The sequence below is a fragment of the Sphaerodactylus townsendi genome, linkage group LG13 (genome assembly GCF_021028975.2).
Source record: "Sphaerodactylus townsendi isolate TG3544 linkage group LG13, MPM_Stown_v2.3, whole genome shotgun sequence".
Lineage (NCBI taxonomy): Eukaryota > Metazoa > Chordata > Lepidosauria > Squamata > Sphaerodactylidae > Sphaerodactylus > Sphaerodactylus townsendi.
In genome coordinates, this window is record NC_059437.1 from 39,256,992 (window position 1) to 39,284,772 (window position 27,781).

The window sequence follows — 27,781 nt, forward strand, 5'->3', positions numbered from 1 at the left end:
CCTGGTTATTAAAATAATTGTAGAAGTGCCAATTAGGGATGTGCGCTCAGACATAATCTAGCTCAGGGGTCGGGAACCCGCGGCTCGTGAGCCGCAAGCGGCTCTTCGCTGCTTCTCGTGTGGCTCCCGGGCAGAAAGGCAGCGAGGTAAGCGGGCGAGCAAGCAGAGTGAGGGCGAGCGGGCGAGCAAGTGAGCGAGGGGGCGAGCAAGTGGCAGCGGGCGGGCGAACAAGCGAGCGAGACAAGCAGGCGAGCGGAGCGGGGGCGAGGGGGAGCGAGTGGGGGCGGGCGAGTGGGCGGGGGGGCGAGCAAGCGAGCAGGGAGGCGGGCGGGGGGGCAAGTGAGCGGGGGCTAGCAGGGGGGCGGGCGGGCAAGTGGGCAAGTGAGCGGGGGGGTGAACAAGCGAGCGAGGCAAGCCGGGGGGCGGGGGCGCGCAAGTGGGCGGAGGAGTGAGTGGGCGAGCGGGTGAGCGGGGGGGCGAGCAAGCGAGCAGGGGGCGGGCGGGTGAGCGGGGGGGCGAACAAGCGAGCGAGGCAAGCAGGCGAGCGGAGCGGGGGCGAGGGCAAGCAAGCGGGCAAGTGAGCAGGGGGGCGGGCAAGTGAGCGGGGGCGGGCAAGTGAGCGGGGGGCGGGTAAGCAAGCAGGGAGTGGGCGGGCGGGCGGGCGGGCAAGTGAGCGAGACAAGCAGGCGAGGGTTGGAAGCCCGGGGGGGGGGGGGGGGGGGGGGGGGGCGGGCAAGCGAGCCAAATGGCTCTTTGAGTAAAAAAGGTTCCCGACCCCTGATCTAGCTGAACATACATCCAAAAAAATCAGCATTTTCCAATATATCTGGGTCTCCAAATGTTTTCTAGGATTTTCCAGGATATCTGTAAATGGCGTTGGAAGTCAGCGTTTGAAAGCTCCCAGGGTTGCTTCCCTCCCCCACACCTCTTTTTCCTTTTCTTCTGCAGTGTGTCTGTGGTTGACTATCCACTAGTGCTCTACCCTGCACTGAATGAAGATTCTCTTCGGGGCAGAGTTTTTGCTACAGAAGAAGAAGAGTTTGGATTTATATCCCACCTTTCTCTCCTGTAGGAGACTCAAGGTGGCCTACAAGCTCCTTCCCCTTCCTCTCCCCACAACAGACACCTTGTGAGGCAGGTGGGGCTGAGAGAGTCCCGAGAGAACTGTGACTGGCCCAAGGTCACCCAGGAGGAATGTAGGAGTGCGGAAACACATCTGGTTCACCAGATAAGGCTCTGCCACTCAGGTGGAGGAGTGGGGAATCAAACCCGGTTCTCCAGATTAGAATCCACTTGCTCTTAACCATTACATCACAGGTGTCTCCCCATTCAGCCCGCATTCACTGTGTGGCAGATCCCATAATCTCTGCTGTTTGTGAGAGTGGACAAAGAGTGACCTTTTCCCCTACTTTGCAGGAAAGATGAAACAAATGGCCCTGTGTTATTCTTTGCTTTTGCTCCAGCCCACCTCCCCTGGTCTACTTCCACCCTCTCCAATGATTGGGAGGGGTTCTTTGGAGCCCAGGAAACCGGGGATACTGATATTTTTCAGCTCCCTGACAGTGGAAAAAAGTTACTTTTCTGAGATGAACAACTCTTGTGCCAATGACATTAATGTCACTCCACTGACCTGGGCCAGCCCCAGTATCCAGGATTCATTCAGAACAAACCCCTCCTGCATGTGCAGATCAATGAAAAGGGCGGGGGGGGGGGGGGGAGAAGAAACAAAACAGAATATAGCAAAACTATCCTCCAGTATCTGAAATGCTGGATTTAATTTCCTACCCCCTAGGTTAAAACCAGTGCTGTGTAAACAGTGTAATATTTCTGTTTCCATGGAAGTCAGTTACGTGACATACGAGGGTGGTTTGGGGTGCGAGATCAAATATTCTTTACTAAAATTCTTCGTCACATCTTCATGGATCATCTGAAGTAACGTCTTCAGGTCTGTGGGGGTGTGGGGAGGGGAACAAAATAATATAAAAATAGTAGCATTTTTCAAGCCCAGCATTTCTTCAGTTTTGCAGCCTCCCCTATTTACAGCCGAGCTTCTTTTGCAGAAGTGCAGAGGCATAACAAGGGGGGGAAGTGCCTGGTGACTGGTGTGTCCTCCGCCCCCATCCCGCCCTGGAACGCCCCCAGAATGCCCTCGTCACACACCCCGGGGGCACACACATGGTGCGTTGCGGACCCCCCCCTCCCCCCGGTCCCCTTGGAGTTACGCCTCTGCAGAAGTGGACTGGACTGGTCTTAGTCTTTTTACCTATACCTCTCTCCTCCAGTCATGTGCCTTCCAGAGAGAACAAAGGCATTCCAGAAGGACAGCTGTCTGTGTTAGTCTGCTGCCTGAAAAGCAGCAAGGAAACTTGCGGCAACTTCAGGATTAAGACAAAGTGTTAAAATGTGTTCCTGGTTGCTTTGGAACAAGAAAAAGAACCTCTGAACAGGTAAAGACACAATTTGCCTCTCACTAGTGTACAATCACAGACTCGCATTCAGGGTATATTTATGTTACAAGCCTCCATTGATTTTACATCGCTTTAAGTATCTGGGCTTTCCCCCTAAAGAATCCTGGGAATTGTAGGTTTTTTTGCTCAAAATTCTGGTAGAAATCCCATTCTCCCTTACAGAATGACAGTTGCTAGCCTCCCCTGGGAAGAGGGACTTTAATTTGTTTCATTCTGTAAAGTAGATATATATCTCAAAGTAAAAGGGCTTTTTTCCAGGGCAGAGGTCAAAGGTCCCCAAAGAGGCCACACTTCTTGCACTTTTCTTTTTGAAATTAAACACCCCTGCTCCTTCCTGTGATGCAACCCTGAAGACACAGCCCAAACCTTAGAAGCTTGTAACATTAGACCAGTCATGCTGGACCAGACCAACAGTCCATGTAGTTCAACATTCTGTTTGCAAGTGTGTGAAGACAGAGGTCCTATTCATCAAGCAGTCAGTAACAGACATCTCCTCCCTCCATCTGCCCAACCTCCTTTTAAATGCATACTGGATACCTTCTGGTGAGTAATACTTGCTTACGGCTGTTGTGCCACATGGACATTCTCTGTGCCACTTTTGCCCCTTGAAACAGAGAAAGAACAGACCCACAGATGCACACGAGCTCTGCTTCCCTCAACGAATTGAAGGACAATATTGGGCCCAACAGGGATGGTGCCCAGGCCTGGAACAGACAGCTGCATTTGGGCAAACTGTGGAAGAACTCCTCTAAGCACAGCCACATCAAAAACACTGTCCACCCTGCACCTTAGCGCTAAACCAGAAGTGCAAAAAAGCAGGACGCAGACTTAAACATCACACAGGTGGTTCTATAACATTCTCTCTAGGGGAGACGTTCAGTAGTGGGATCCAAAAATTTTAGTAACAGGTTCCCATGGTGGTGGGATTCAAACTGTGGCGTAGCGCCAATGGGGCTGGGCGGGGCACGATGCGGCGTGGCCGGGCATTCTGGGGCGGGGCATTCCTGGGCGGGGCTGTGGCAAGGACACAGCTGCTGCACCAGTCATTGGGCGGGAAACGAATGCACGCAGGCTCAGGCTGCCACACACGCCAATGCACCTCCTGCTAGACTGCTTCAAGTTCTGCATGCTACTGCTGAGAGAAGGGGCGTAACTAAGGCAAAAATCACGTGGCAAAATCACCAATTAGTAACCCCCTCTCGGCACCCACAAATAATTAGTAACCTACTCTCGGGAACCTGTGAGAACCTGCTGGATCCCACCTCTGGAGACGTTATGTTATCTAAGCAGGACAGGAAGAAAAACAAAGGAGCTGCAAGCCAGGACACACCTTGCCCTGTGAGAGGGTGCTTGCTCCCTGCAGAGAAGCTGCTACTGAACATCCCCCCTCACCCCCACCCCCCAAGTGTTCACTCAGAGTTGTTGTGCTGAACTCACAGTAACTCATAGGTTCTTCCTCTTCCCTTGTTTCCTTGGCTGGCTTGCTGCAGGAGGAGTCTATCTCTTCACCTTCCTTGGCAACATCTGAAGAATGGGGGACCACCTCTTCGGAGCCGGGCGTCAGGGAGCTGGTGCTGCCCAGAGTGGTTTTGCTGTACGGGGAGGACAGGCCGCTCGTTCTGGAGATGCTCATGATGGAAGCCTTTTTGGGCAACTTCCTGGAGCCCTGCCCACGGGGTAGTTTCTGGGTATATCTTCTTCCCTGGAAGAAACACAACAGAAAGCCTTAGGGAAACATCTTGAGAGCTTGTGCCTCTCTTCGTGGAAACTGATCTCTGCAGTCTGGAGTCGAATTGTAATGCGGGGAAACTCCAGGCCCCATTTTGAGGGTGGAGTAAGGAAAATAACACCTAGAATAACAGTAGAAAGGAGGGAAAGCTCAAGTTTGCTGAGAATTTCCACAGCTACTCACAGAGAAGTACAGTTCCAAGGACTCCATGGGAAGGTGGAACAGCTACTAAACCAGTATAGATCTATAAGAACAGGCATGTTCCATGTTTTTCAAAAGAACAGATAAAACACAAAGAAGACAAACTAAGGCCCCTTCCGCACACGCAAAATAATGCGTTGTCAAACCATTTTCACAACTGTTTGCAAGTGGATTTTGCCATTCCGCACAGCTTTAAAGAGCACTGAAAGCAGTTTGAAAGTGCATTATTCTGCAAGTGCGGAATGAGCCTAACTGAAAGATGCTTCTCCAGGTTACCTTTGTGTGGATGAGAAAGTGTTCCCATCGAGCCTTCACATTCTTTTCTTTATTGATCACCTTGAAAGTATTTCTGCTTCCACCATAGTCCCTAAGTGGGGAGGAAGGAAGGGAAATGTGAATAATTTCCATTTTCCCACCCAGGCTTTTGTTACATATTCCAACTTAGGTTTGATTTCCTCCTGGGGTTTGATTTCCACAGGCACTGTGTTTCAAGGCAAAGCCCATTTTTGGGATGTGTGAAGCACATCTATGCATGAGCTTTATGCTCTGAGCATGTACAGAATACTTTTCTTCTCCCAGAAGAAGGGCTGTGGCTCAGTGGTAGGGCAAATGCTTCGTACACAAGAGAGGTACCAGTTGCGACCCCTGCTACCTCTAGCCTTAAAAGACTCTCAGTTTATTTTATTGAGTTTCTACCTCACCCTTTCTCAGCCACGCTGGGCTCAGGATGGCTCCCAACAATAATACATTGTAGTATAAAATATATACATAAATTTAAAAGCAGACAATTTAAAACCACAAATCCTAATTTAATTTAACAGATGGCGTTCAAATTACATATCTACTATACAATAATAATCTCAGTGGGGAGTTGGTTGCCAGTGACTGTAAACAGATCAACAAGGTCCTCCCAAGGATGGAGACAGGAAGTGGAAAAAGGAGGAAGGGAAGAAAGGGAGGGAGGCCAGCTGGCCTACTTAACTGTTGCTGCCTCAACCGTATACCTGGTGGAGCATCTCCATCTTGCACATCTTGAGGCGTTGAGGTAAATGTAGGGAGCGGGTCTCATTAGACAGTTCTGTCAGGCAGGGGCAAGAGCTGAAAAGGCCCTGGCTTTGGTTGAGGACAGCTGGATGGTTCTGGGGCCAGAGGCGAGACACTCTGGAGAACTCCTAGACCACAGGTGTCAAACTCGCGGCCCTCCAGATGTTATGGACTACAGTTCCCATCATACCCTGCCAACATGATACTGGCAGGGGATGATGAGAACTGTAGTGCATAACATCTGGAGGGCCGCGAGTTTGACACCTATGTCCTAGACAATGCTGAGCTTAGGTGAATGACCAGAGCTTACAGCTCCTGGATGGGTCGGAAAAACCTTTCCTAGATGGACCAGTTATAGGTAAGGTTAGAAGCATCCTTCAGTTTTACAGATGTGCAGAAAAAGCACAAGGTGGTATTAGCACCAGAAGACAGCTTTCATTAAACACCCTTAAGGCTCCATGATACGTTTGAATGAGTGTGGCAACGTCTGATGAAGCTCAGATGTTGAAGACAATGAAAATCTACCCCCTCACATAGAAGTATAGTTCATCCCTCTTCCGAAATTGTACCAGCTCCCATTTCCCAGGCTCAGCTTTCCCACTGCCACCCCCATTCCCACTTGCACCCAAGCTCACTTTGGATTCCAGCAGGTGATCAGAGGCTTCATGGTAGAATTGGGCTCCAGAGTCAAGGCTTCCAGTAACCAATGGAGAGCACAGAGCTGCCGAAATAAGGACTCGCTGTCAAAAAACCGAATATTACATTGTAAGCTCCTCAGGGCAAGGAACTGCCCTGCCTGTTATTCAGTAACGCTGTAACAATGACACCGATCTTTCCAGATTCCTTTCACTGAATCACTAGTTTTGCACTAAAGCAGCGTGCTGGGAGTACAAGAAATTTCCGTGCAGAGATTTCTCATTTTTTAAAACCTCAAGTTACTTCCCTGTAAATGTTCTCATCAGATCCTTAACAACAGTTGGAATAATGACTTTGAGAAATGGACTCCTAGCTCAGGCCCTTTCCACACGGGCCAATAAACAAGGGTTAAGAGCAGGATAAAACTCGGGTGGTGGTGGGGAACCCCAGCCTGGGTTTTTCAAGAATCACGATTTGTGCGATTCTTCTGTGTTAATGAGCCTTGCAGTCGTGGCTGAGCGAATGGCCCTGGGTGGGAGGCACGTTATGCGCCTGCATTTGTTTTGCTTTTTTAAACCTCCTGGCTCCCATCACGCAGGCACTTCTGGCATCAGCAAGGCTCTGGGGGTGCACATGTGCCTGCCTGCGTAGCTGCGCATCGGTGGGAGGTGGGTGAAACAAAAAAGATGCACCTCTGGGCGAAGGCGTGGCAGTGACCTGCGTTAGCTCCAGGGCTGCCTGCACAGAGCCATGCGAACAGCCCAGGGCTACACCAAGTTCATGTTTCTTGGCTGCACTCCGCTTTGTTTTGGCCATACGAAAAGGGCCTGCATCTAGTGCGGGGGTCTGCAACCTGCGGCTCTCCAGAGGTTCGTGGACTACAATTCCCCTCAGCCCCTGCCAGCATGGCCAATTGGCCATGCTGGCAGGGGCTGATGGGATTTGTAGTCCATGAACCTCTGGAGAGCCGCAGGTTGCAGACCTCTGATCTAATGCCTACTTGCACGAACATACAAGCAGGTACAAAGCAGCTCCAACTCATCCCACCCTGGGCCCTCGCACTATATCAGAAAAATAAATGTGTCATAGTTGAGATCTGTATAAGGAGCTTCCCGCAAATTTTGAAAGAATTGAACAGTTTCTTCTTGCACAGAACTTCCCAAGTGCTTTGGAGATCTGCAGAACTTTGATTCAGGCCAGCGACTGTGAAAAAGCAATTTCACAGCCAGATCCTGGGAGAGGCATTTTCCCATCCAGATGCATGTAAAATAAAAGGACCAAATTCAACAAACAGAAGTGCTCCTTTTAGCTTGCTTGCTGGCAGCCAGAATGTGGCCTCTCAACATTTCAAAATCGCTAGCGCTTTCAAAGATCAAAACCAGGAAGCACAGACTGAGACGCGGCTTAGAACGTACAAATGCTCTTCCGGATGCTTTGGTGCAATCAGACCGTTATGGACGGGGGTGAAAGGTCGGATAACTTTCTTCTCCTTCTTCTTCCCTGACTCCCTCTGAAGGGGGCATTCTGTTAAAAAGAAACTGAGAAAGGGGGTGGGGGTGGGGGCAGGGAGAAAGACAACCGTCAGAAGACAAAAGTGCAGCATGTTCTTTTCTGGCATTATTGACTGAACCTATCCATCTGCCGTCTCTGCGCTCTCCGTCTTTTCTCAAGGGCATTCTGACCTACAGAAACAAACAGGAGCACAGGATCCTCTCAGCCAGTTTGAGCTAATATAGTTGCAAACAATGTCCATTGTGAGGGGACCGTGGCTGGCTTTGACCTTCTCTTAGGCCTTTTGATAGTTAAGGCTGTTTCTTTACTGTGCAGTGATAACTGGCGGCTCAGGAGTGGGTGGGGGGAATCTCTGGTATGTGGATTCCTTCAGGCATCTGTCCTCTCCTGTATACTCTACATGCAGCCAGAATTTGGCCTCTCAAGTGGTTTGGAGTTTTGGGCTGGTTGTCACCAGTACACTGATGACACACCCAGATACAACTCCTGATGGATGGTCAGGCACCATCCCAATTACCTTCACCACATGTTTAAGAGCCAGGGCAAAATGGCTGAGAGTCGACTGAAGTTGAATCTAGCAAAGACAGAGATCCTCTGGCCAGGTTGGTGCAGCCTGAGTCACTACAGCCTACTCCCAACACTTGATGGCATGCAACTTATTCTGTCATCATCTGTCAAACATCTGGGTGTGATCCTGGATTCCTTTCTTTCATTGGTGAACCAGGTCTTGAATATTGCCAGGGCAGCATTTTGTCATCTCTGCCAAGCCAGCAACTGGCTCCCGACCTGCCCTGCACTGGCCTAGCCACAGACATCCAGGCAACAGTCACCGCCAGACTAGATTACTGTAACTTGTTTTACACAAAGCTACCCTTGATACTGAATTCCAACCGGTGCAGAATGCAGAGGCCCGGGTTCTCACGGGGATCCCATGGAAGGCACATATAACACAGCTGCACTGCCCCAGGTCAAGTACTGGATCAGGTTCAATGTGCCGGTATTGACCTTTAAAGTCCTAAGCTGTCTGGAACCATCATATCTGCAGGACCAACACTTCCGTTAAGCCTCCCACCCAAAGAACACCGTGTTCTGCAAATAACAATCTTTATGACCCTAATGGGCCACTTCAGAGGAGGGAACCCACAGGGAGCTGTGGAGACGGCAGCCCCCTCAGCTGGTGGATTTGCCCTCCCTGAGGCATTTACCCCGAGAGACCAATTGGCTGATGGGTCTCCATTGCCCTCCATCATGGCCAGACATGGCACAGAATGTTGTGTCAGCATCCCTGAGCCCGCACTGGCTCTGCCAGTGTAGTGGGGGCGTTCCAGAGGTGTGGCTAGGGGTGGAGCCAGCACGAGTCAGCTTCCACTCCAGCTTTGACTCCTGGGATGCCAGTGTCAAGTTGGTATAAGCCCACTGAGCCCAAGTGCTGCCCCTGGGTTCTGGATTGGGCTGCCCATAGTAGAGCAATCATACATTCGATAGTTAAATATGCTACTCCAGTTTGGCACCCTGACCAAACAGAACAACTTGATATTCTTCAAGTTAATTTTTTTTAGAAACTTGCTGGATATTCCGCAGTGTACTCTACGGCTAGAATTGCGTCTCCCAAACGTATCATCTAGGATATATCAATCTGTCCTGAAATTTTGGTACTCCTTCTATGGGCCATCAACAGGTCCTGATATGTTTCAGTTCTTAGATATGTCTGCGTCTGCCTGGACTAGTAGGTTAGACAAGAGATTTTCTCTCCCAGTAGAGCAATTGAATGCTGCAAGGAATAGCATTCAGAAAGCACGCTGTAAACAGTTGCAAAATAAGATCTTAAAGGAGGATTGGTCCTTTGTGTTTAAGGACACAAGCTGTAAATTTCTCTTCTTCCAGAGATGCTTTAACAGTATTTCTTTTTCCTGGCCAGATTATTTCCTCTGGTTGGAAATCCATAAGTTTAAATTAGTTTTTTTTTATGAGCAAGGTGGAATGCCTCAGGCTCAGCTGAGATGCAAGGAAGAGGCAACAAAATTATGGCAGAAGGATACAAAGGCCCATTTTACCCAGATCAAGTAGACTCCCTTTGCCCACACTGTTTTAGCACATTCACCAAATAACATTGCACAAAATAAATACATCACTCCCTGGATAAAACAGCTAACGATACTTTCTGAGAAACGGATACTGCGTTATCTGCTATCAAGTGGATCAGTGAATTGAATGAGAGGCATGGCAATTTTTCTGTTTATAGTGTCAAGAAAAATTAATCTTCATTTCCCTTTTTTAAAGTATGAAGAGGCAGATGGACAGCTAATGGATATTAAATCTAGCGAAAGGCAAAAGCGAATGTCAACAAACCAACACCATATGACAGTGATGGCGAACCTTTGGCACTGCAGATGTTATGGACTACAATTCCCATCAGCCCCTTCCAGCATGGCCAATTGGCCATGCTGGAAGGGGCTGGTGGGAATTGTAGTCCATAACATCTGCAGTGCCAAAGGTTCGCCATCACTGTCATATGAGGAGTCCCGAAGACCACTTACTCAGCTATTTCTTCATCTGAAGTGTCTTCTTCATCTGATGATGATGATGATCCTGGATATTTGGGGGGCTGGAAGTCAGTTTTCCGTCTCTCTTCTTCTTTTTGCTCTTCCAGCAGAAGCATGTTCTTCCTCTCCACTGTTTCTCTGTGAAGCATGTGGAAATACCCTCGCCCCATCTTCACGGAGTTTATTAAATGCCTGTTAAAATTACAAGAGATTACTATTATTATTGTTGTTGTTGTTGTTGTTGTTGTTGTTATTATTATGATTATGACGATTATGACGATTATGACTATTATGACTATTATGATTATTATGATTATTATTATGATGATGATGATGATGATGATGATTATTATTATTATTATTATTATTATTATTATTATTATTATTATTATTATTATTATTAATTCAATTTCTATACCGCCCGATCCCTAAAGGGCTCCGGGCGGTGAACAACATAATATATATACAATAAGCAGGAGCAAATCCGGTACAATACAAACATAGGCTCCGTCAATAAAACATCTTAAAATACATAAAAACAGCGGCTAACAATTAGCAAATTAAACAAGAGGCGTCCAGGCTCAATTTAAAAACCCACCCCAAGAAGGGGGGGACGGCAGGCCCCTCAATATGAGGAGCTCTGTTGTACCAGTGCCAAAGCAGGAGCAGTGGGGGGGGGGGCACCATATCAGCGGCTGGACACTCCAAAGGCCCGGTGGAACAACACTAAACTCAACTAAACACTGGTGGGGGGAAAAATACCAACACATTGTGTACTGCTGATGTATCTATTTGAGTGTATGAAAGGAATATGATAGATATTGATTTTTTAAAAAATATAAATGAGGCAGTGCTATGGACAGATACTCTGTTCTTCCTCAGGAATAATTCTCTCTGAGTTTTACCAGAAATAGCCACTGTGCACCGAATATGATAAATGCATGTAAAGCAAGACTTGAGATGCTTTCCTTCTTCTAAATACAGCCCCCCTGGCCTCCCCCAGTTCTGGAGCAGTTCAGCATTTATGGATAAGAGATGGATTTTTTAAAAGTGACGTTCAATTTCAGACAGCAGCTTCTGGAGCCTGTGATTTGCAGAGGGGGACACGCACGCACGCACTCACAATGTTGCAGCAGCACAGCTTTCTCTCCACACTATTATCCTAATAAAAGCACAAACCACAGCTGCTAGTAGCTCCAGTAGTGGGTGGAGACAGACCCTGCTTGTCTTTTTGCTTTACCAGGGTTAGCAGCAACCATGGATAGGAATGAGGCATCAACGAAGAGAAGTAACTAGAGTCTCAGCCCCCTCAGCAAGTACTGCAACTTCAATCCAAACCAGGGTCCCCTGTGGCTGTTTTTTAAAGGCGAGGTATTATTTACAAAAATACAACACAGAGAAGAAACCGTGTCATTAAACATAGAAGATGGTCTTCTTCGGGCCTGAGAAGGCCATAAAAATTATGGATCAACCCTTTCGTTAAAAACCCATCTGATCAAAGATTCCCAATGTGTTGTTTTGACCTGTCTTGCTAAATCTCATCCAGCAAGCCCACTGCTGAGGAAACATCTGAACCTAATTCTTCCCAAGTGTAACTGCAACAATCGAACCGCAGCCTCTAACACACTCGGCAAGTGAAGGCGGGAAGAACAGAGTGATTTGCCACCTTGAGCAAGAGGGGCTAGCTGACACCCTCTTTGCAAACTGGCCGCCATAAAATGTGTCTGCATCGAGCCTTGCTTTTTGATGGCCACACAATGAAAACAAATTGGGTTTGAGGCCTGCTTGTGCAACAGCACTAATGGCATTCCAATTGCCCAAGTAACGGCCCAGTGTTTCTCTACTATTAACAGGCACAGTGTTTGGAAAAGGGACTTAACGATGGAAGCATCCTTTTTAGCAAATGGGCAAGGCTTTGTAGCGTTCTGATTTGTCAGATGTCCTTAAATGCAGCTGCAAGCATCGAGCATCTTTCCTAGGACCAAAAACATCCTCATGGCTGCACAAAATGCAGAAACGGCCTTCTCTTTTGGCTTCTAAATGCCTTCCTTCAGTGATAACTGATGGAATGCCGAACTAGGATGGAGGAAGAGCTGGGTTCAAGTCCCCACACAGCTCACTGTGTGACCTTGCAACAGGAGCTAATCCCTCAGCAGCATTTTCATCGCACAGTGAGGTAAAAGAAGAGAAGAAGGGTTTGGATTTATATCCCACCTTTCTTTCCTGTAAGGAGACTCAAGTTGACTTACAAGCTCCTTTCCCTTCCTCTCTCCACAACAGACATCTTGTGAGGTAGGTGAGGCTGAGAGAGTTCCGAAGAACTGTGAACTGTGACTAGCCCAAGGTCACCCAGTAGGAATGCAGTGGTGCAGAAACACATGTGGTTCACCAGATAAGCCACTGCCACTCAGGTGGAAGAGTGGGGAATCAAACCCAGGTCTCCAGATTAGAATCCACTTGCTCTTAACCACTACACCATGCTGGAAGTAGAGAAGGAACCACATACCAGTAAGCCACTCTGAGCTTCTTGGAGGCAGGACAGGATTAAAAACAAAAAAAAGTAAGAAATTATGGCTGATGGCTATATGACCCATGCCTGCCTTATAATAGGTCTGATAAGAAACAGTTTGGTGAGGGTCAGATCACAGACTGTGAGGAAGGCAGAAACCTGCTCTCCCATACTTGTTGAAAAACCCAAATTAGATTTTAAAAACTAAAATACGCCTTCAGTTCTCTTTACAAGCAAAATGGCTCCATAAATGTGGCGCTAAATGGTCATGCCACTCAGTTATTTATTTACATTATACAGTGGAACCTCGGTTTTCGTTGGTAATCCGTCCGAAAAGAATCGATGAAAACCGAAACAGATGAAAACCGAGGCAAACTTTTCCATAGGAATCAATGTAAATCCAATTAATCCGTTCTAGGCACTCCAGAAAACATACCAAAAACACATTTTTTGGTGAATAAACATAGTGGTTAATGCTGAAAACAGTAACAAACAATAACACTAGGACCAGCTTCAGAGCCAGTGGACCAATGCCAGTGGACCAGAAAGCTGTCCAATTAGGTCTGTTTCTGATGCCTCTTTAAGATTTGTCTGAAATGGGGCAAGACACGGCCTGCAACAGCTTTGTCTGGGTGATTTTTCTCCACAAACCCCTGCACTTTACTGCAAATCGATGAAAACCGAGGCAAATCGATGAAAACTGAGACAAATTTTTCACTGAAAAAATCGATGAAAACCGAAACCGATGAAAACCGAAGGCAATGAAAACCGAGGTTCCACTGTATACAGTTTGCCTTTCTTACAGAGACTCAAGGCAGATTACATGTGAATGGAACACTGGAATTTTGTGTGACCTATATTTTTATGGTCATGTGCCATATCTGTATTGCTTCTCATTAAATAATCAGTTTGAGGGAGGTAACATTTGGGCGACCAAAGACAACAACAGCTTTTTCTGGCGAGTATATTTTACAGCAGGGGTCTTCAAACTATGGCCCTCCAGATGTTCATAGACTACAATTCCCATGAGTCCTACCACTTGGCCATGCTGGCAGGGGCTGATGGGAATTGTAGTCCATGAACATCTGGAGGGCCATAGTTTGAAGACCCCTGTTTTACAGGCTTGAAAGGCAAAACTGACCAAGAGAGTTTCCCCAAGGCCTCAACTTACTGCTAGCATTCACACCTGGAAAGTCTGGGAAAGACTCCCAGGGACATAGCTGCTTTATTGTAATTTTATTGCCAAAGATGTTACGGTTTCACCTATTGATTTGAAGCGAGGGCAGGTGTGTTTTATCATCTTTGTGATATGGGCTGACAGGAATTACATAAAATAAAAAGATCGATCCTGCTGCTGTGAAGGAAGTGGAAAGAATTCCCTCACACAGAGCCTGCCTGGAAGCTAGAAAGAGCAGGAACGTGGAAAATACGATGTGTTCAAACTGAGAACTATGACAGGAATAAACCTGTGAGCGCTGACATCCACAAGAAGGACCTGGGATTGTTAGTTCTGCCATGAGAACATCAACAGTCACAGCCGTTTCTGGACTTCACCATAAGTGGTATAAGGAAGAAAACATCACCTAAAGGCTTCTGTGTAAAAAGGAGAAGATCAATGACTTAGTTTCATATGGTGATTCAAAAGAATGGGCTCCCCTGTTGCTATGGCTATGAGTCTCCGGTAGAAGGGTTTCCCCCCCTCTTTTTTCTTTATTTAAAACAAAGCCTTTTGTGGAGTGACAGACGAGATGGACAAATGAGAACGCGCGGTGGCAGCAAAATGGATCCGTCAGAAGACTGCTTGGCAGACTGCGTGTAAAACAGGTTGCTATCCTGTCTGCATCAGACAAGGACATCCATCTTGTGGCATGTAACATGCCTCCTAAAATAATGGTTGTGCCAGGTTCAAGCCCTCCCCTTTCTTACGAGCAATGCATTAAATCCTCGAGAGCGAGACATTTAACAAATGACCCTGATTTCTCAAGCTCAAGGTGAAGCTCTTCTCACCTTGCCTGGCCCTTGTTTATCACAAACCGTTTCTCAAGACACCATTTTCAGGTTGGGGAAATTGCAAACCTGAGTTCCTCCACTCAGCCTTGTTCTTATAGAAAGTTTACTATTCTGTAAGACCTTGAAGCAGCTCTAAGAACATAAGAACTAGCCTGCTGGATCAGACCAGAGTCCATCTAGTCCAGCACTCTGCTACTCGCAGTGGCCCACCAGGTGCCTTTGGGAGCCCACATGCAGGATGTGAAAGCAATGGCCTTCTGCTGCTCCTGAGCACCTGGTCTGCTAAGGCATTTGCAATCTGAGATCAAGGAGGATCAAGATTGGTAGCCATAGATCGACTTCTCCTCCATAAATCTGTCCAAGCCCCTTTTTAAAGCTCTGTGAGAAGACAGGAGCTGCTGAGATGAACCAGTTGAAGGCTCTCAAGTTTGAACCCAGACCGGTGTAAATTCAGGCTGGGGTTTTACTTACCAGGCTCTCTGACCAGAGCCAGGACCAAGGTCAGCATCTTTCGGCCAACCACCCTGAGAAGACCCACCACTGCTCCCAACAAGTTGCTTCTACCCAACAGAAGAAGAAGAGTTGGATTTATATCCCCCTTTCTCTCCTATAGGAGACTCAAAGGGGCTTACAAATTCCTTACCATTCCCCCCTCACAACAAACACCCTGTGAGGTAGGTGGGGCTGAGAGAGCTCAGAAGAACTGTGACTAGCCCAAAGTCACCCAGCTGGCGTGTGTTGGAGTGTACAGGCTAATCTGAATTATCCAGATAAGCCTCCACAGCTCAGGTGGCAGAGCGGGGAGTCAAACCCAGTTCCTCCAGATTAGGGGAGTCAAACCCTGATTAGGGGAGTCAAACCCAGTTCCTCCAGTACACCTGCTCTTAACCACTACACCACTGCTGCTCCAGCTCCACTCCTGGTCTCCCATGTCATCTCAGTGGCCAGGATAGGGTGTTTTGGAGGGCAGGTCCTCTTCTAGGTCCTGTCTATCCCAATACCTGTGATTCTTACGTGTGAGTGTGTAAAGTGCTGTTAAGTCTTTCCTGACTTGTGGCAACCGTGTAGAGTTTTCAAGGCAAGAGATGTTTGCCCTTGCCAGACTTAGGGTGGGCTGAGAGAGTTCTGAGAGAGCTGTGACTGGCCCAAGGTTACCCAGCAGCTGGAGGAGTGGGGTGTATCAAACCCGGTTCATCAGATTCGAGTCTGTTGCTCTTAACCACTACAGTGTACTGGCTCTCTGATATTCTTAACTAGATTTTAAATGTAGTTAGGAATTCCCAGGTATAGGGAAAGGAAAAAAACTTTTGTTATGTTTCCAGACAGTGTGACAAATTGGAATTAAGCTGAAAGTCAGAACCTAGGTGCACTGTTTGAGGGGAGGGAGCAATCAATCAGCAAGGGTACTACCCATCATAAATAAACCCATGTTTGTTCCTAAGTTGAAATGGAGCCTCCCCCCCGCCCTTTCCCACACACACTGATTATGCCATCCCAGACAGATGGCAACCGAGCATTCTGGCTGGAGAAGAACAGTCAGACCGGGCAAGCAATGAAGAGCGGAAGCCTGCTCTGTACCATTTGAAGCAGTACAAATAAAAGAATCATCCAACCTGTTTTGAGTAACTCATTTTCATGGGGCAAAGCAAATATATTTGCATGTTAATATTCCAGCTTCAAACAGCCTCATTTATATAGCAACTTAATAAAATTAGTCTTCGCTGCCAAGTTGACAGGGGGGGGGGGAGGTAAGATCATTCATTAAAATGCAAATGCATAAGAGATGAACTTTGGAATACATTTATTACAGTAATTGAGCTCCAGTCGACTGTAAGTCACAACACGGATTTTCCACCACCTTCTAGACAAAGGCCGTGCCTTTCTTGTAAACTAATATCTTTGTTAGTAGGGAAATTAAGAGAGATTTTGGAGTGCTAATCATTTTCAGCAGAAAGCTCCAGCTGCTTTATAAGATTACATTAATATAGATAAAGGTCAGCCTCATGTTGTGCCAAAATAAAAATGACCTAGCAGCGAAGAAAGTGAGTTGATTATAAGCACTGTTCTTGGTGCTTAATGTAACGTCATGTGCATTTAATTATTCTTTAAAACCTTTTATTTACCCCTGAGCTACTCATTAATTGTAATACAGGATGACAAAGGAATTAAAGTTGAGCTTTTGCCTCTAAGATTAAGGAACCCTGATACCGTATTAGGAATAAATGCGGTGGTGATCCTGTGTACATTTCTTTGGGAATGCACTAAACTCAATACTTCCCTCCAAATATACACAGGATTGCACTGTATACAGACCCAGGAATTAAAGACCTCCTGATCATTAACCTGATGCCAGGAACACATTGGGCCTTTCCCCACTTACCTTAAGCCCCGCGCTACTCGAGGAGAGTAGCGCGGGGTCCCTCGGCACTCCCCACTGAGAGGGGCGGCGACAGCGCAGCCGCCCCGAAGCTGCTGCTGTCGCGCCCCTCAGTGCGCAGCATCCCAGGTGCTCTTCTTAATGGCATCTGTGGGGACAGCCAGGCGCGCGCCTGGGATGCTGCGCGCTGAGAGCAGCGCGCGGCATAGAGGGGAATGATGGGAGTGGGGAAAGGCCCATCGTCACAAGAGTGACAGAAACTTGACAGTAATTGGAGTAAGATGATCGTGTTACTCATGAGTAGACAACAATTATCACATTTACCAGCTCAAATTTTTTGCCCCTTCTTAAAAGCAAGAAGATAGCTCATGGATGTACTTATTGATCTGTTTATTCAAACAATCCACCATTCGATTAAGACTTTTTTGTTTCGTTTGGCATTATATGGTTAGGTACCGTCTTGTCAGTTTTTTATTTTAATGGCCTGATTTATTGTTGTATATCACTCTGAGCCTACTTTACAGGGACAGCGGTTTACAAATTAAATAAATAAATAAATATAATAGTACCCAAGTAACAGTTATTGGTCCTCCTTTCTGATTCTGGTATTGTTTGTGTTTTTACTGAATTATTTTGTAATTTTAAATGTGGTGTTTAATTGTTCAACTGTTTTAATGTTTTTATGTGTGCCGCCTTGGGGTCCCTGACTGGGTAGAAAGGTGAGGTAACAGTGTTTAACATAAAACAATAAAACACATAAAAACGTTTAGACCCTTAAGTATCCAGCACTGCTCCTTGACTAGGGGAAGAAGTTCAATGAAATTTGTTCAATTTGTAAAATTTACAAAGATTCCAGATTTCACTTTCTTTGTCACACAGAGTCCTGGATATAAATTACGGTCTTAAGTCCTAGGCTACCTGATACATCACCCAGATTCTCTTCTTGTGGAAGTCCAAACAACAATATCAGATATGATAAATAATGTTTGGTTGGCTTTATTGAGAAGATTTTATCCTCTCAAGCAGGATGCCAGCCAGGATGGGGCAAGCAGGTACAACTCACCTGGACTGGAGTCCTGACTGGTATTTTTAAATTTGATGATATGACACCTTTAATTTTTTTGGAAAAAAATCAGAGCTGACTGTTAGAATATGAGTTTGGAGCATTACCACTTGAGTGGCACCAAAATTGGTAGCTGGTGGTATCCCCCAAAAGCTGTTGATGCCCCTCCAAATTCAACCTGCCCAATTTTGCCCAATCAAAATTCCACTGGCTCACAGTGGATTTTTCATGATGCTTAAGATTTCCTGAAAAAGAAAATTCCCACCAGTCATTTATGTGAACATGGTATAGTGCTTACAAGGGACAATATAGCTTATGCAGACCCAGTGACTCCAAACTTCAAATTTCTAGACTCCACATACCTAGATTCCTACTGAGCTCATGGGGATTCACTGATCTAAAGCTAGCTGTTGTTTATGAAAATTAATCATCTCACCAAGTCAACTTTATACAGTCATATAATAGCCTGACTTTAAACCCAGATTCACATACAACATGCAACTTTGACTTGGATGGAAATCAGAACTCTTAGCTGGTATCCAAACTTGAATGTTTGTGCCACTTCTAGATACAATTCATTCAGTAAGATGAACTTCAATTTGACAATCTGAAGATTTCACTCGTTCTTGAAGGCTGTTTACAAGTCAGCTAGTAATTGGCCATGCTGGCAGGGGCTGATGGGAATTGTAGTTCCTGAACATCTGGAGAGCCGCAGGTTCCCTACCCCTGGTCTAAAACCTCTGCTCGCACCCAAAAACACAGGTTCATTCTTACTTCTGCAAGGATGGACCTACTCAAACACACCAGGAACAAAGTAGCAGCAAAAACTTAGCCACAGCTTGTGACTCAAACAAGTAAAATGGGATCACCGCCAATTAATCAACAAAAACCTTCGTTGATGTTTCTATCAAACAAACCAATTCCAGTTTGAAGGCACAGTAGGAAACCACTTGTTTGATTCTCTCTGACTCCAAGGAGAAACAGAGCCCACACACGCCAATCACAGCGTGTAACCCTCCACGAGACCTTGATGTCATGTTTACATAGATAACAAAAACCAAGAAGTGACAGATGGCTCCTTGCTATGAAATTACAACCGAATTGTACCACAGGAAAAATGCATAAATTGAGACTCAAGAGAACAACCAGGGAAGGCGGGGATGGTGACAGGAGCCTAAAATAGCAGTTGCCTTCCATGACTGATGGTGTAGATAATATTTCATCCATCCATACACTCCAATAGCTGTCTGTTCCTGCCTGCCATCTAATTAATGTGAACTGTCATTGGTGGGAAAAAGAAAAGTTTTTCTGCTTCTGAAAAAAAAAGACTTTTGCAAACCCCCAGCCGTGACGGCACAAGAAGCGTGCCAATTAGAGTGTTGGCTGCCAAGTCGTAAAAGAAGGCAACAGAATACCTGTTTCCAAGCAACTAACATTACTAAGCATTAGCTACAGTGGAAACCAGAATTGGCGTATAATGCCGTCTTCCCAAGCGGCAGCCTGATTGCTTCCCTGCTTCTCTCCGAGCCCCAATCACACCCCCTGCCACGATCATTGCTACATAAATAGCTTGATCCATCGGGCTGGTTTGTCTGGGATGAGAGGCAGAAGATCCGGGGGGGTGGGGGGGTGGGGGAGAGTTGTGAAATGTATTTGTAGAGAAAAGATAGGGACATAAAGCACCCCAGACTCAAAATCATTCAACTTAAGAAAACAGGCTATCTCCTACAGGCTCAGTTGGTGTGTTTCGGGGAGAAGGGGGGTGGCCGCAAAGAAAGAGAATAAAGCAAACAAAGCGATTTAAGCCTGGCAGAATTCCAGTTCGGGTGACCTGGCACAGCAAAGCGATAAAAAGGCATTACTGCAGCAATCGAGAGAGAGAGAGAGTGGTAACAAGACGTCAAGGACATCAAGCTGCATCTCTGGCTTTGCGACTGACTACAGCACTTTCTCGGGTACACTGCAGCAAGCGCTGAAAGAAAAATTATGACCCCACATTCATACAACCCGACTAAACTAAAGTCCTCTGGTGTAAACGGGTTTCAGCTGGTTAAGAGAATAACTGCTGTTCTTCTGCACTGAAGTAGATAGCAAAATTTAGGATGATGAAGCGGCTGTTTCATGAGCAGTATCCATTGGGGGGGGGGGTACTGTTACCATCTTGTAGTTTCCCCACTCTTCTTTTAATTGTGCTAATTGAGCACCAAACCTCTGGCCGTGCTCCTCCTTCAAAGGAACAGTATTACAATTTAACACCACTGCAGAGGACCTGTCCTTCTCCAACGAACCACTGTGCAGAACCAATCGGCAGAGGACCTATCCTTTACCAATGAACCACTGCCGATCCCAGTACATTTGGAATTAAGCAGCAGCAATTCCTTCCAGGGCTCCCATGCAGCGCCTCCCTATTCAGAAAATTACACAACCCCACCCCAATTTTCCCTTGATAAAATTCTGAGGGCTAGTTTTTTTAAAGCTTTCAAAACTTATAATGATGATACACTGACAGTACTACTAGACTTTAGCAGAAGAAGAAGAGTTTGGATTTATACCCCACCTTTCTCTCTACAAGAAGACTCAAGGTGGCTTAAAAACTCCCTTCCCTTCCTCTCCCCACAACAGAGGTAGGTGGGGGTGAGAATTGTGACTAGCCCAGGGGCACCCAGCAGGTTTCATGGGTAGGAGTGGAGAAACAAAGTTAATTTACCAGACTAGAGTCTGCTGCTCAGGTGAAGGAGTGGGGAATCAAACCCAGTTCTCCAGATTAGAGCTCACCGCTCTTAACCACTACACCAAGTGGGATCAGTCTACTGGTATATACTTGTTTTCTGAACCTGACTATCTACCAGCTAATTTTCATCAGTGGCCCAGATCTTTCAGGGATGGTGCGAGATGATATCATACCCCCTCCTCTGGCACTGGGAACTGACCCTGACATCTGTATAGGACAGTGATGGCGAACCTCTTCCAGACCGAGTGCCCAAATTGCATCCCAAAACGCACTTATTTATCGCAAAGTGCCAACATGGCAATTTAACCTGAATCCTGATGTTTCAGTTTAGAAAAAACAGTTGGCTCCAAGGCATGCGTTACTTGGGAGTAAGCTTGGTGAAGCAACCTTGCAATGCTTCGATCGGGTGAATCATGACGGGTTTACTCAGAAGCAAGACCAGCCTAGATCTGTGTGTAGGGGGGTGATTTTCCGCTCTGTGCGTGCGTGCCCACAGAGAGGGCTCTGAGTTCCACCTCTGGCACGCATGCCACAGGTCCGCCGACTGGTATAGGACACCAAGAAAATTCCCAGAAGGCAGCTTCCCTGGAAGGCCACTAGCAACCCCAAACAAGCCTAAAGGAGCCCCAGAAGTGCTGGCAGCACAACAGAAACTTCTCAGCTTGGACCCAACCAGAGGCAGCAATGATTGGCACATTCTAGCTTGTTGCTGCTTCTCCCTGCTTTGCCATTGTTTGAAAATAAGGCTCACAGGTGTGTCAGTGTGGTACAGTGGTTAGACTGCCAGACTAGGATCTGGAAGGCCCAGATTTGAAGCTTTGTGAGGGCCAGCCATGCACGCTCAGCCTATCTTAGCTCACAGGGTTGTTGCGAGTCCTGAAATGGAAGAGTAGAGAATGATGTGAACCACTTTGGGCCCCCATTGGGAAGAAAGGTTGGGTATAATTGAGTAAATGAATACTAGGTCAGATCTGGTTGGTGGCTGGGAAGTGGTGACAGGCAAGCCTGCATTCACTGACATAGCTGATGGCCAGGTCTCAGCAGTCCTACGCTGGGACAGACCAGCTACCACGGTTGCTAATCCAGCTTGGAAGGATAAGCCCCAATAAGTCCCAGAACAAGCACCAGGGTGTAGTTTAACAAAAAAGGCCCTGAGAAGGTTAGCTGTAGCCTGAATGTCACTTTCATGAATCCTTACGCTTCTCCTATATTGAAGCTTGAGATAAGACGGTTAGGAATGTTAGCTGACCTATTTTCTATTTCCCCCCTCCTGAACTGTTAACCCCAGCTGTTTCAGCATGGCGTGAGGCTTAAGATCAGCAATTATAGGCACAGACATTTGCAGTTTCAGTATCAGAGCAACTGGAAAGATGCACCAGAAGTTGTGGGCAAGTGTCCAACAGCAACAGATAGCACGGGGGCCTAGCCTGGCAGAAATCCGGTATTGGACTTCCTGATACCATATTTCACCCTGCACACTTCCTGCGCTCTGCATCTTCAGCACAGATGTATTTTCAGAGACAAGGCACACATTCCAGGATTTAAAATAGGTTCCTGAGCTGGGGGCTTGGGGATTTCCTTTAGCAAAAGAGAATGATGTAGAATCCAAAAAGGTTTTTTAGTTTTGGAGTTACCAAGATAATTTTTTCCTGTTCATACTTCTCAAAGAGGCTCCTTATTTTACATTCCACGTTGAGGTCCTTTGCACTCTGACATAAGTTGTAGATGCAAAGTGCTCTCTCTCTCTCTCTTTCTCCTTTAGGCCAAGTTGTGGGCTAGTAGACTGTAGGAAAACTGTGATTGTATCTCCTGCAGTTTTTAAAGTGGTAAAAATAGTCCCAGAGCTATCAGTTGCCACCCCAAAGAGCTGCTTTGATGGGGGGGGGGGGATAATTTGAGAAAATAGAATGGGGGGCAGGACGGGTTAAACCCACTGTGCCATGCCTCTTTCTCCTCTTCTTTTCTGCTTTTAGCATTTGAAAAAATAATCCAAGATCCTGATCCCAGATTTCCTGAGCCATGTGCAATTTGCTCCTGAAGGTTCTTCTGTCAAGTAGCTAGACGCTTGTTCAGACACACCTACAAACAGGAGTCAATGTGGTTTTTTTCCTGCTGTACAGTGAGCCTGGCTTTCCTCCAGCTTTGCTCCTTGTATTTTGCCCCAAATCATATACTGATGCATCTTCTCCCTTCCTCCCATGCTTTATGTGGATTGTTGTTGTTTTTTTACAAAACCGAGCATCTTTTATGTTTATCTAATTAAACGTTAAGTTTAGAAATATCAACGTAGTATTAAATATTAGTTTAGAATGAAAGAGGCTTCTTCAAACTCAGAAAAAGCTCTGAGAAGGAAGCGGAGGAGGCAATTACCACAGGGAACAACCAATAAGCTCTGGGCAGAGACCCTCCAGTTGTAAACAGGAGGATCAAATTTACCCTGAAGTTGAGGCGGGAGGGGGGGGAACCATGCGTCTACCAAAATATGTGAGCTAGCTTTCCAATGCACGACTCCTTGTTACAATTCTGTACAATTGGATACGCAGTGGTGGCGAACCTTTGGCACTCCAGATGTTATGGACTACAATTCCCATCAGCCCCTGCCAGCATGGCCAATTGACCATGCTGGCAGGGGCTGATGGGAATTGTAGTCCATAACATCTGGAGTGCCAAAGGTTCACCATCACGGGGATAGAGAGACCAACATTCTGCACTGCTCTGTGCTCTATTTCACTGAGTAACCTCAGTTTTATTATCTTGCCTTAAATCTGTACTTGACAGGTTCCTACTGTTTGTAGTTGATAATTGTGCGTGTTATGATAAGAAAGCAATTAAATGTAATTGCTACTGATTCAGTCCGCACCAGTACTCAAGTGTAACAGCCTATGAACACACCAGATTTGTATCAATTAAAGCCATAGGTAGCATCTACTCCAGAAACAAGCTTGCCTTCTGCAAAACAGGTGCGCTGGTGTTTTAATTTAAAAAATACTACAAGGTTCTGGCAGTTACCCTCTCTGAGGGCCAAAATTAACTTGGATGATTTTTTTTACCTTTTATTGTTTATGATCATAATAGTATGATTTTGAAATAATAATAAAAATAAATTGTAAAATGTGCAAAGGTTTTGATCAGGGGGTAAAGCATTGGGCTAGGATCATCCACTCCCAGTCTAACTGCCCTCACAGGGTTATTCTGAGGATAAGAAGAAGAAAAGTTTGGATTTATATCCCTGCTTTCTCTCCTGTAAGGGGACTGTTGGAGTGCACAAGCTAATCTGGTTCCCCAGATAATCCTCCACAGCTCAAGAGGCAGAGCGGGGAATCAAACCCGGTTCTTCAGATTAGAGCGTACCTGCTCTTAACCACTACACCACGCTGGCTCTCCAGATGGAGGAAAGGACAATGATGTAAGCAGTTTTTGAGTTCCCACTGGGGCGAAAGGTACTATATACTTACATTCCTGTTCTAATCCCATCCCAGAGAGAAGCTTATAATTTACAGCTGATTCAGTCACCAACAACTGGGAGAAAACGAGAAGTTATTAATTAAACTGGCAGGACAAGAAGGGATAAATTTGAAAGGGAGAGCAGAATAATTACACTTTAAGTTATGGAAAAAACAACACAACAAATCAGGTCTGAGAAACCTAGGAGAAACCACAACTAGCATAGCGGAATGCAACAGACTGACAGTATCATCTGAATTCCTGTTAAAACTGGAGCGAACAAGTCAGGCAATCTGACACTGAACAGCTAATGTGAAACCACCCAATATCTTCTGCAAATCATCCATAGGCCTTTACTATGAAGTCAAGAACTAGGACCTCAGACCTGCAGTTGATGAGTTGACAGTAAGTCTACTACCACCACCACCACAGTCTACTATCACCACCACCACAGACACACACACACACACACACAAAAGCGCACGCAGATTCCTGGGTCACATGTAGCTCCGCAGAGCACAATTCCCAAGAAGCCATTCCAGAAATGGCTCAAAGGCAGCCAAGCACTTATTTATCAGCATGGGGTTTGCTTTGTTAGGAAGTCCTAGGACTTTTTCAGTCATCGGCTAGAATGCAGCCAGGTTTTTCTTACTTAGACTTCTTCCGCACATGCAGGATAATGCACTTTCAATCCACTTCCATGCACTTTGCAGCTGTGCGGAGTAGCAAAATCCACTTGCAAACAATTGTGAAAGTGGATTGAAAGTGCATTATTCTGCATTGTCCTCCTTGCTACATCCCCCATCCCTCAAAGCCTTTATCAGTGCTGGATCCATGAGTCCCAGCATTATCTTTTTTAGGGTTTTTTCACAAGGAGAAAAGTTGGTTGGATTCAACCTATTCTCTGGGAAATAGCGCTAAAACTGTCAGTTGTCAATCAGTATCAGCAACTATAATTTCAGCAAAGTTCTGGACTTCCAGATGATCCCCAGAGCTTCTTGGTCCAGGACAACTTGCTATTTTGCTGCTGATTACAACCCTAAACTTCCTTGATCCTTGCCCAGTATTCAGAAAATAACATTCTCTTCCACACAGACATACACATACATCCACATCTCACACCCCATGAGCAAAGTTAATGTAAGAAAACCTGAGCTAGCCACTCTGGAGAATTAGGCTACAATATCTGGGTAGGTCAAGGACTATAGTCCCCCTAAGATCCATTAGTATCTGCCTTCTTTACTTTGCTTACTTGGATCATTCCCTGCAGAACACCTCGCAAATGTTTTAAGCCAAGACACTCCAGGTGGAAACAGTACTGTTGTAATGTGTGCCCTTCTATCGGTGGCAGTGGCAATTTATCAGTGTTTATTTGCAGAAGGCTGTGTTACTAAACCAGAGCAGTAGTAAATCGTGACATTTGTAGTGCCATTTAATGCTTGTGCTGCATGGGCATTAGACTAATACTTAAATTAAGGAATGCACAAAGACCAAAAGAGTTGTCCCCCTGCAAAGAGCATACAAATGAAGCTCCGTGTCTGCTTAAGTTACCTCCCTATAACTTTAATGTGTTATCCCTGAGGGCCACTTGATACGTGACATTTTCCTTACATTATCATTTCTCTGTGCACTGTATTTCCCCGAAAATAAGACAGGGTCTTATATTAGTTTTTGCACCAAAAGATGCATTAGAGCTTATTTTCAAGGGAGGGCTTATTTTAGGGTAAATACGGTACCTTCACAATTCATTAAGGTGGGCTCTCGGCAGCCCCTATCATGTGTGATGCAAGCTGCATCCTCATTGGCAGGGAGCACCCTGCTGGATCGCACCATCCTGATCTGTAACTACCGGTAGGGCTTATTTTTGGAGTAGGGCTTATATTTAAAGCATCCTCCAAAAATCCTGAAAATCATGATAGGGCTTATTTTTGGGGAAACACGGTAGGGCATACATACGTACATAAGTTATGGGGGAAACGGGCAGAGCAATGGAAGGGCTTCTCTTGAAGGCTGGCATCATTCCCATCTGGCAGCCTGTGGGGTGTCACCTTGACTGCCAGTCCACCTGCAAGTCCTTCTGCTCTCTGCCCTCTGGAAGGAAGGGTCTGCAACCTGGACTGTGACTACTAGTGCCAGGAGCCAGAAGAGCCTGGCAGACACACAAGCTGTATATTCCGACCACCTTCTGTTTTATCTGAGGCTTTTTAAATTTTAATTGCTCTGAGCAGTTCTGCGAAGACTGGACTGAAAAACAGGATACAAATAAATAAAGTGGGAATTCAGAGTGTTTGTTTTGCTGCACTTAGGCCCCTCCCACACATGCAGAATAATGCACTTTCAATCCACTTTCACAATTGTTTGCAAGTGGATTTTGCTATTCCGCACAGAACAATCCAGCTGCAAAGTGCATTGAAAGTGGACTGAAAGTTGCGTCATTCTGCATGTGCGGAAGGGGCCTTACTTATCAATAGAGTTACATGCCAACATATATGTGGATGCTTGAGTAAATGGGTTGGTTAGCTCATGAACTACCAGTAGCTTGTTGGCTGTGGCAGAATAGAAGACCCAAGACAAGACTATGCATTCCCTAGAAGACCCAAGAAACGATCACAAAAAGATCTACTCCATGTGTTAAAAATAATTGATTGGATTTTCTCCATGCTGCTTAGCTGATAGCTTCATTTTTGGTGCTCGTTCTTGCCCATGTTCTGTTTCTAGGACACAACAACATTTGGTAACGTGCTGGGGCAGAGGAAAACTAGCTTTGTTCGTATTACTCAAAAGTAACCTTCACTAAAATAAAGGTTGGCAAACCCTGAGATGGACAGTCAGATTCCAGGCAGGTTAGTACAAGTCCAGAAGGAGCCTGTGGTCTGATTCAACAAAAGGCATATTCCGTTATGCAAAAACTCACTAAATAATAAAAGCCACTAAATAATCAGGAGGCTCACAGGATGCGACGCAGGAAGAAACAACTCCTACTGAGATGAAGTTAATGAGCAAGAGCGAAGACATTACACGCCATCATCAGATATAAAAAACACAAGCCAGGGAGGGGCCAAGCGGTAAACACAGGAACGCGTGTATTGTCGAAGGCTTTCACGGCCGGAATCATTAGGGAGTTGTGGGTTTTCCGGGCTGTATGGCCGTGTTCCAGTAGCATTTTCTCCTGACGTTTTGCCTGCATCTGAAGATGCCAGTAAAATGCAGAAGTGAAACATTGGAAAAAAAAAAAATGCTGCTGGAACTATGTAACCACTGGCGCGGAAACTACGCCATGAGGAACATGTTATTGCCACAAAGAGTGGGCCCACCATTCTCAATAGAGTGTGATGTGTAACACAATATCAAACTGAAGAACTGTATACTGTGAAAGGCTTGCAGCCAAGGGCTGTCTAAACCAAACCAATTTATAGGACAAGTCTCAAAGAAACTGTGCAGACGCGGTTAACCCAGACAGATATTCTGGCGTTATTCTTGGTTAAAATGCTTGTATTTTCTCCTTTGAATACAT

General features: G+C 46.0%; 1 protein-coding gene across 1 annotated transcript in view; it reads right to left on the reverse strand.

Moving 5' to 3' along the window:
• The window catches only part of CCDC60 (coiled-coil domain containing 60), a 73,030-nt gene that overhangs the window by 20,448 nt on the left and 24,801 nt on the right, over nucleotides 1-27,781 (reverse strand). Inside the window, exons 4-9 of the mRNA XM_048513656.1 lie at nucleotides 10,128-10,325; nucleotides 7,494-7,616; nucleotides 6,078-6,182; nucleotides 4,675-4,765; nucleotides 3,906-4,170; nucleotides 1,860-1,947 (exon numbers count right to left, since the gene is read on the reverse strand). Coding sequence (XP_048369613.1) covers nucleotides 1,860-1,947; nucleotides 3,906-4,170; nucleotides 4,675-4,765; nucleotides 6,078-6,182; nucleotides 7,494-7,616; nucleotides 10,128-10,325 — 870 coding nt within the window. The remainder of the gene's footprint in view (nucleotides 1-1,859; nucleotides 1,948-3,905; nucleotides 4,171-4,674; nucleotides 4,766-6,077; nucleotides 6,183-7,493; nucleotides 7,617-10,127; nucleotides 10,326-27,781) is intronic.